This window comes from Sorghum bicolor, chromosome 5 (genome assembly GCF_000003195.3).
Source record: "Sorghum bicolor cultivar BTx623 chromosome 5, Sorghum_bicolor_NCBIv3, whole genome shotgun sequence".
In the NCBI taxonomy this organism is placed as follows: Eukaryota; Viridiplantae; Streptophyta; class Magnoliopsida; order Poales; family Poaceae; genus Sorghum; species Sorghum bicolor.
The window spans coordinates 16,622,002-16,631,942 of record NC_012874.2 but is presented as its reverse complement, the minus strand read 5'-3'; the positions used below and the strand labels follow the sequence as shown (position 1 = coordinate 16,631,942).

Sequence of the window (9,941 nt, the reverse complement as noted above, 5' to 3'; positions counted from 1 at the left end):
GTGCTCCATGGTTGACGTGTCATCCTGCCCAGAATACTTGGTAAAATCCGGTACTTTGTACCGATTTGGAAGCGGGATCAAATCATATGCGGGAGGATACGGTGTCCGATAAGAGTAAGTGTTGATTTTGGGTTTTATCCCAAATTGATCTCGCATCACTTCAGCAATCTTATCGGCCCAATAAGCATCGACATCTTGCCGATGAGGCGGCTGCGGATCCGGCACCTGCTGGTAAGCTTCCACGTGTCTGTGCGGCGCACGATCTGCATGGAACATTGGGTTAATCATTTGGCCACCCACCTGTTGACCACCAAACTGCTGTGCACCGATCTGTTGTCCGCCGATTTGTTGCCCAAGATTCATCGGCTGGTTGGGTAGTCCCTGATTGTGGAACCCGGGGTAGATCTGGCCTTGCTGGAACCCTGTAGCCTGATGATTCTGTTGGGGCGTTTGCGGAAAGACTTGCTGCCCAAGCCATCCACTATTAGCATTCATCGGCATAGGTCCTGCCGATGACTGGTAATTGGGCATTATCATCGAATTGACATACCCTGGTTGAGTCATAAACCTCTGTTGCATCAGCATTGAGTCTGCCGATGCGTTAGGCATCTGGAACGTCGGAGCTTGAGAATTCCCAGTGTAAGGTCTTGCAGTAGTGGTTGTAGTATACTGGGGACTCTGGTTCATCGGCATGTTGGGAGGTGCCAATGCCATAGGAGCCTTGCCTCTCATATCAGTTGCTTGAGATGTGCCAGGTGTCTTCAAGTATTCCGGGGGCATACCAAAGCCCCACCAGTTGGGAGGAGGAACTGGTCCTGACATTGCCGATGCCAACAGATCTATAGCGAGTTTAATATGCCAATCTGAAGTCGGTGGATTGGATGTCATCGGCGTAGATTGTGCATTAGTGACTCCTAACGTGCTTGGAGGAACAGGAATTTCCACGCCCGCAGCGGCTGTAACAGCCGATGGAGCTGTGACCACCGGTGATCCTGGCTGATGATGAGAGGGGCCCACATAATCTGGTGGCAATTGTCCTTCCTTGAAAGTTCTGGCCACGGCATTGAAAACTGTATTGGACAGTACACCAGCTTGGTTGATCAAAGCACGGTTGATAGCACTATCAACCATCTCTTGAAGTTTACCAGGATTGGCTTCAAAAGTAACCTGCCGAGGTGCCGGCAGTGCATCCTTCTGGATGACTTCACCGCTCCTGTTTATGCTGAAGGATCTCAGGAATTGCTGCTTATAATCCGCCATGGCTTTAGCAATAGCTTGCTTCTGCTCATCCTTGAGATTGGCTTCCGTCATGGGGATAATGTTCTCCTGATCAAACTCAGTAGTCGACATATTGATCTTGATCTTGAATCTTGAATCTAGTCCCACTGGGCGTGCCAAAAGATGTGTTGATGCAAAAGCTGATCTGCAAACACAAAGGGCTAATACCCGATTTAAACGTTAAGGCGTGCCAGCCGATTTGACCTTACTATCGGCAAAGGTGATAACTCGAATACTTTGGTCCTGACAACAGCGATACATCCGGATGCCACGGCCAAGAGGTATTCACGCGGAACTTGAGAACACGTCGAGCTTAAGTCGACGAATTCCTAAGAACTCGTAAACGAAAAGGAAAAAGTATGACGAAGTCGTCGAAAAAGTAGATGCTGGAATATGAGTAAAAACGTGTGTTTGATTGATTGATTGATAGATTGATTTTACAAGGCGCTAGGGTCCATATTTATACCCTGCTCAAAAGAGCTACAACCAGACATGACTAGAATCCGAATCCCAAATTCGGACAGAATCCGTGTACAAAACGATTTAAACAACTAAGGAAAACATAAAACTATCTTGCCGTGACAAGCTAGGACACCACCACGGACCACTTGGTAACCTCCAAGTCTTCCTTCCACATCATCGGCAGACTCCTCATCGGCAACGATCAACACTGGCCATCGACATGAATACATCACCACCCATGGACTCAGCCACATCCAGCTATCTCTTCATCGGCAACCACCCTTATCGGCAACTCTCCTTGCCGATCCACACTCTACCGATCCTGGGTACGTGTCCAAAAACGGTGTCAACAATAAGATTTCTAGATGAGCAGGCATTAATCAAGTATAGTCATGTTATGGTTTGCTAATATTCATACAATTCACATAATTAGGATTAGAGCTAAGTGTGATATGGATTAGGAGAACATGCCGTACTGGTCTGCCAGCAACCGTCATGCCAATTTAGACTTCTACATCCAAAACGAACAGGGGGAATGCCAAGGACGGACAAGGCTGTCACCACCTGCCGCCATCCACCTCAGTTGAAGCAAGGGCCATGTAGACACCTACCTCTCCATACACAGGCACCTCGCCTACGTATGCGATGAACCAACCTAACGCTAGCTTTAATTAAGTGAAATGTATTTATTAGGCACAATGTTAATGATGACACTCTATTGACACATAGACTATACTCTAGTTCATATATCAATAGCATAACATCACAACTATACTCTAGTTCATAATCATGACTATAATTAAATAATGAGAGAATGAACTTGGAAGAACTCATGATTCTATTGCCTTACTCTTTTACTAGCAAGAAATAAAAGAACTACAACTAGAGAGTGGAGATTGAGAATGGTTGAAGTGTTGGTGTGTGTTGAGAGGGGGGTATGGCCCCCTATTTATACAGCTGAGTGAGGCGGTGCTCTCCCACAATCTACGCATAAGCACTCAATCCACCGACCCCAGGGAGCGCTATGCAGCCACAAAACAAAGGCGGTGCTGAGAGGGCTCAGCCAAGGGCCAGCCAGCCCGAGGGACCGGCCGGTCCCTGGGTGGCGCCCCTCAGCATCCAGCTTCATGTGTTGGACCTTGGGCCTCTTCTCATGAGGACTGTGTTAGGGGGAATTGCTCTTGAGAAACTTCACTTGATGTCTTGGTTATTTGATAAGTGCCTTTTTGTGGTATCCTCATGTATTTATGCACATGTCCTGTAAAAAATACAATCTTCCAAACACATGTGGAACTAGGTTAGAAATAAATGCATATGTGATGTTGGTTTGCCAAATTTCCCTATTTTTTGATAGTAATTGACAGTCAGATTTCTGAGTTAATGACCATCCACAACTCCCCCAAGCTAAACCTTTGCTCGTCCCGAGCAAATATTTAGTTGTTTTAGGGTTGTTGATCAGGAGTTGCTTCAATGCTGATACAATTCATAAGTACCAGGGTTGTAACAATATTCCTCCTTGATTTAAATAAGTTTGCAATTTTATCTATCCATTTTGACTTAAAATTCTATGGGTCTTTCGCTTTCCCATTCCTTAGGTGGTTGCAAGATAGAACGACATAATAGATTTACTAGTCTTTTATTCTTTGATCAACCTTTTATTCGAAGGTTTTAGAATTTTGAAAAATGACAAACAAGTCCCTCAAATGGGTCACTTATTGTACTACATAATGTTGCTAAGTCAAAGACTGGATCCAAGGAGATGCAAGACATACACTCTGACCAAGATGTGCAAGTGTATAGAATATTTTTGTTCCATTTGCTATTCCTCTCCCTCTTCCATCACATAGCGGTTGGGAAGATTGGGCTATACTTTTTTTCTTTTTTTGGCTCATGCTTCTTTGGCATGGCATCTTTTCATTTTCTCCATGCTCTTTTGACATGGTTTATTTCTATATAGCCCCATCCTCCTTCTTGTTGAGATTTCTCGAAGAGAGGTTTATAACACAATGGAATTTTTATTTATGGATGCGTAACTCTTTTGAGTTAGCGTTTTATTTAGTGAGTGTACGTAATCTTGATCATGGATGTATGAAGGATATCTCACAAGGTTCACATGAATTTGACAAAGCTCAATGTAAGTACAAGCAGCATATGACTAAAGGTTGAAATTGGGATTTATGTCATATGGCTGTGGTAGGATTTTATAATCATTGAGGAACATGTTTTTTTGAAAAGAAAACTCTAGATTTCAAGTTTCTCTTAGAACTAAGACATAGCATAATCCATTTAGCATCTCACAACTTGCAACAACTTAGAAAAGGAATCATGCTTTTGCAACAAATGAGTTTCTCAAGTCTTAGGTTAAGAGGTGTTAGCCATCAAACTTAAACATTGGGGAATATTAAGTTACAAACTAGGCACGTGATGAATTATAAACAGAGCAAGTATTCATCATTTCAACATAGGGAGAACTTAAGCATTCCTAGTCACATATGAGAGTGGAATCATTATTATTGTTACTTGGGTTGAAAACTTTATTCAAATAATGCAACAATTTTTTTTGGAATGAGTAACAAAGAAAGCGACCGGAAAAGATACTTACGTGATTGGGGTCCTCCCCCAAGCTTATCCTTTGCTTACGGCTCACTTTTTATTTTGTTTTCGATGATGTAGATTCGGCTTCTGGGACCGGTACCTTCTTTCGCCATACCATCTTGGTCTTCTTTGGTAATGTGGGAGTGGGTTTTGGGATGTTTACCTTGGGTTGCTAGGCCTTCTTCTTCAACTCTAGTGGGGCAAATGCGACTTTTACCTTTCTGTTCATCTTTGGTGCAGCTTCAAATTTTCTTGGAACTTTTTCCTGTCCTGGTGCCTTTTTTATCCTTGTCTTTTCAACCTCTTTAGGAGTTCCCTTACCCTTTTTCTTTTCCTGCACCTTGGTTAGGATATGATGGCTCATGAGTGGTCTTACGCCCCCTCGTTGTCACTGATTCCACGTTTTCGCAAGATTTTATTGGTTGAGCAGGAATTTTACCAATTATTATTAATGGGGACTGCAGCAGCAATTTGAGCCAATTGCTTTTCAATAATTTGTTAAAATTTAATTGGTCATTTACAGAGGAATTCAAGTTTTCTAGTTCAAAATTTATGCTCTCTATATTTTTATCATGGTGAGCAAGTTTCGTAGTGAGGTTTTCCTTAATTTTGGCTTGCCCTAGCACTAGATCTTTTAATGAAGGCTGATTCGAATTGGAATTGGAATTGGAATTGTGGTTCGAATTACCTTAGTAGGGTGGACGTTGCTGGTTATTCCACCCGTTATTACCTGGTTGGCGAAATCCGTTTTTGATGAATGCTACGTCATCTCAGGTTTTGGGCAGTCGTTTCCTGAGTGACCAACGTTTTCATAGACCTCACAGGTCATGCGTGAGTCTATGGTGTTGATGGTGCTTGTCATAGGTTCCTTTTCTTGGGCACAATCATCCAACCTTCTCATCAATAGGTCTATCTTTGCGGCCAGCATATCCGTTTCTTTGACGGTATGCGTCGCTTTTTGTGTTTTCCTTTCCTCCCCCCAGCTCTGGTTCGTCACCATCTTGTTGATCAGCACAGTGGCTTTGTCGATGGTGAGGGAGAGGAAGGCTCCTCCGGTAGCAGCGTCAATGTGCCCCCTACACATCTGGTTAACCCATCATAGAAATACTAGAGCACTAACCAATCGTTGATGAGAAATGCTTGTTGGCATTTCTTAACGTAGTCACTAGGAGTAGGCAGAGAGCTTATCCCCAGCCACTGCGCTAGAAATGTCGGGTGTCGATTTTACTTTGAGACATCACTAAAGCCATAGTAGTGTCACTAGTATTGACCTTGATAGTTTCTTGATCTCTTTTAGATATTAATCCACAAGCACACGGAGCTATCATTTGTAGCATTTCACCCGATGAGTATTCGGGTATGGTTATTTGTATTTTCCCAAAGGAAGGCATTTGATTAAGATTCTGATATGATCATGAATAGTAGTACTTTGCAAATTAACCAGCTGTTCATAAAGGGGTAAAGATTGATAGTAGAGATAGTGGACACACGAATGAGCTCATCTCAAATGATAAATAAAAGAGAAACTAATAAAATAAGATTTCTAGACGAGCAGACATTAATCAACTATAGTCATGTTACGGTTAGTTAATATTCATACAATTCACATAATTAGGATTAGTGCTAAGTGTGATATGGATCAGGAGAACATGTCGTACTGGTCTGCCAGGAACCGTCATGTCAATTTAGACTCCTACATCCCAAACGAACAGGGGAAAATACCAAGGATGGACAGGGTTGTCACCACCTGCTGCCATCTACATCACTAAAGCAAGGGCCATGCAGACACCTGCCTCTCCTTACCTAGGCACCTCGCCTACGTATGCAGAGTCTACCCAACTCACCCTGTGTCGCACCCGGTTTTCCAAAGAAGACCAAGCGCTAACTATATGTGTACCCAGGTTGTCCACACGACACATATAGCGACAAATATGGAGAATATAAAGAACAATGCTTTATTATATATCGAAACATAGTTACAACAAGGCTTACATCTATTACAAAGCATAGCGGAAACTAATCCTAATCTTCACTTTGGGTCTCCATTTTCCACAGGGACGGTTGACTGGGGGTACACTCGCCTAGTACTCCTGGAACATCTCAGGGAACTCCACCTTTGTATCACCATCTAGTACCCATCCCAGATTTTTGATTGTTGAATGTAAAGCAAGTGTGAGCGCACCATACTCAACAAGTATAACATGAGGGGATGCAAGGCTCAAAAGGCTTGACTTGGTTTGACTGCGATGAGCATTTTTAGTTGGTCATATTTTATTATTAGACCTATGTTGCTAGGTTATGCTTAAGCTCCCAAGGTGAGAAGTATAATTAACATCAACATTATTCATCATCCAAACCATCCATAGAACCATCTATCTCGAAAAGGATCCAGGCCGCTCGTGTTCATGAGCACGGCTGATATATCAGTTTTAAAACACTCTGCAGAGCTTGTACACTTTCACCATGAGTCGTGTTACCCATATGCCCGAGGTGATCAGCCTCTTGACCCACTTCCAAGGTAAGTCGGCAGGGTTCACTATGAAGCCTTTCGAAAGTCCCCCTAACAAGCCGCGAGGTTTCAATGGCAAGTGTGCATAGGTGTCCTCCTCCAAGAGGCACATGTGGTCGCGGCACTGTACACACCAAGGTAGGAAAACAACTATACACCACGAGGCACCCCCCCTCTTGCGCCTTTCGGTAACCACTAACAAGTTAGGAAGTTCAGTTTACTGAGCTAAAGCTAGAGCCATGTAGCTCTCATGGTTGTACGGTAAATCCTAGGTGGCCGCTTTAAGATTCAGTCCTTACGGAGGGCAGACTAGAGCACCCAAAAAGGCCCAATGCTCTAGCCCCCTTCTGTCCATGTTGCTAAAAAGAAACATTTTATCATTGATTACATAATCCATTAGTCAAGATTAACATTATACAGTTTGGTGATTGCAGACTAAGCAGAACTACCCATGTGCATAACCCAAGGTAACAAGGGATTCAGGATAACAAAGGTTCTAGGTAAAGTCCTTAGGGGTTTATCATATTAGACACATGCACATGAAGAGATTATTAAATAGTTATTAGGTAACAAGGGAACTCATGTTACACTTGCCTTCCAAATTCTTGCTATCCAACTTCTTGATCATCCTTGTAGAGCCCCTCTTCTAACGCTAGCAATCAATTGGTACAAGCATCACAAGAACCTAAAAACAGTACACCAAGCATTACAAAATATGATAAAAGTTTTAAACACATAGAACTTGCAACTACGATCATTGGCCACAAAAACAACTAACATAAAATTCATGATTAAAAGATATATCAGATAGAGACTAGAAGGTTCGATAAATGATAGGATTAGAGTAATCATGATGAACATGGACGCAAGATTTATGGAGCACAAGGATCTATAGATGTTTTGTGGATGACTATGGTTTTGTGAAGAGGATACATGGAATATATAATGACTAGTGGCTGCACTGATGAAATGTTACATAAAAGGGAAGCACGATGATGACGATTTGCGCACCGGTTGAGCAAACCCAGTGCGGACAGTGGTGGTTATGATTACAAGGAACATGGTCTTAGCAGCACCAAATTGAGATCATTTTTGTGGGCTTGTTGTGGACTGTATGGAGTATGTTGTGGCAAAAGAACATGATGTTTTGACCATCTGATAGCCGGGGAATGAGGTTTCAAGATGGTACTGCGTGGCTGTTGGCATGACAGGAGCAGCGACACTGTGATGCTTATATTTTGGGCGTTGTGGTTCACATGACTAAGAAAACTTGCAGAGATGTGTGTATATATTTGATATACACCATGATCAATGGGCATGACCACTAGAGTGGTGATTCAACGAGAACACACATGCCAACTGGTCTCAACGCGGCTGCGGGACAGCAGGGTCAGCAAGCACAAGATAGAAACATTTCTCTTTTATCTTGAATCCTACAGCCACGGAATTTCTTAGAGGCATGTGCAACAATATAAGACACATTGTGGTTGAACGACACAGTCACTGGAGTGATGGAACATCGGGAATATGCATGCCAACCAGCTGGAACTCTGCTGCGGGGCAGCAAGGACAGTGAGCAAAAGATAGGATCATATCTCTTCCACATTTGATCCTATAGCCATAAAACTTTGCAGAGGCATGTGCAAGGATAGGAAACACATACTATGTGAATGGTTTGATGATTTGACTAATGTATTATGGGGAACATCACTACCAAACAGAGGCACAACACTGCTGAAATAGCAGGGACAGCAAGCACTGAAAAGACGATTATATCTCTTTCATCTTGAAGTGTCTCGCTATGAAATTTTGCAGGGACGTGTGCAAATATATAAATGATGTTATATTCAAAGGATTCATCATAGATCTTGACAGATCAATGGAGAACATGAACGCTGACTAGCAATAGCACTGCTGTCCAAAAAGGACAGCAACACGATTGCGGGAAAACTTTTGACATAATTTGATCAAACTTGGACTATGACTCATGATTTATGGAAAAGAATATGTATACAAGATTGAGATAGGGGGGAGGGACTCACATCAATGTTCATCGCTGCTGGACATGATCTCGATGGCGACCAACGCCAATAATGGACAGCAAAACGGTCGACAATCGATGGGATGTGCTGCTGGTTTCGGAAGGCGACACGGCACATTGAGATGGCCTCCATGAAGCACTGCAGCAGCATGGTATTTCCTTGAAAGATCACAACAAGGAAGGGACACGATGAACATGAGTTTCTCAGCAAAAACAGAGAAAACCATGACCCTTACCGCAGCACAATGCAAATGATTCCTGGATTCCAGCGACGGGAAAATATGTGCAGTGGCATAACAGATTCATCGCAGCCAGGGCACTGCAATATCATAAAAAGGGAGGAGAGGAAACTAGAGGATGAAGATAGGGTGACCATGTAGGTGAGAGTGGAGGAGGTGGAGTGTCCTCACCATGCTGCACAGCAGAAGTAGCAACGGCGGCAAACCACGATAAGAAGCGAGGAATATCACTGCATGGAGTTCAATAGGAAGCACAACCTCATCTCTGTACATTAGGGATTATTATGAGGAATTCCTTGAGGTCCTGTGATTTGAAGAGATCAGCAAGGGGATATATAAGAGATGAACAACAAGGAGAAAATCTCACCAATTGTTGCTGTCATGCCTAGAAGATAGAATCAGCAGCATAACATACTCCGATTGATCATGTGATTCCATTTTGTTGGAGAAGAATGAGAGGGATTTGGAGCTGCAGCCATGGGCAAAAGGAGAGGACGAGGGGCGCCCATCTGATGGATGGAGGGGAGGAGATGGGATGCTCCTTCTCTGGTGCTTGCGTGAGGGAGAGAGGAGGGGATGAGGGGGTTTTATAGCTGTTGTTTGCTGCATGAGAGCATGCAAATGAAGAGAGTAAAACTGAGGAAATAAAAGGGGTGTTATCAAAGAAGAATTGAAGAGAGGTGACTGATGGTTTGTGCGTGAGAGAGAGGAGACAATGTGGCTGATTGTTGCATGCATGCAATGGTGTAAAGGTTAGTAAAAGAGAGATTTTGGCTGTTGCGTGAGAAAAATAAGAGAAGGAGGAATGGCTGCCATT

General features: G+C 43.1%; 1 protein-coding gene across 4 annotated transcripts; it reads right to left on the bottom strand.

Moving 5' to 3' along the window:
- Positions 7,385 to 9,607, bottom strand: LOC110435795. Of its 4 annotated transcripts, XR_002453646.1 has the most exons (5): positions 9,492 to 9,607; positions 9,296 to 9,428; positions 9,122 to 9,204; positions 8,887 to 9,044; positions 7,385 to 7,529 (listed from the first exon to the last, which is right to left on the bottom strand). XR_002453646.1 is itself a non-coding variant. In XM_021461839.1 (3 exons), the coding sequence occupies exons 1-3, from the start codon at positions 9,395 to 9,397 to the stop codon at positions 8,888 to 8,890; spliced, it is 342 nt and encodes a 113-aa protein (XP_021317514.1). In that variant the 5' UTR covers positions 9,398 to 9,607; the 3' UTR covers positions 8,512 to 8,887. The 4 variants fall into 4 exon arrangements, 1 of the variants encoding a protein (XP_021317514.1); XR_002453645.1 differs by lacking the exon at positions 7,385 to 7,529 and having other exon boundaries at positions 8,512 to 9,044; XR_002453647.1 differs by lacking the exon at positions 7,385 to 7,529 and having other exon boundaries at positions 8,512 to 9,024.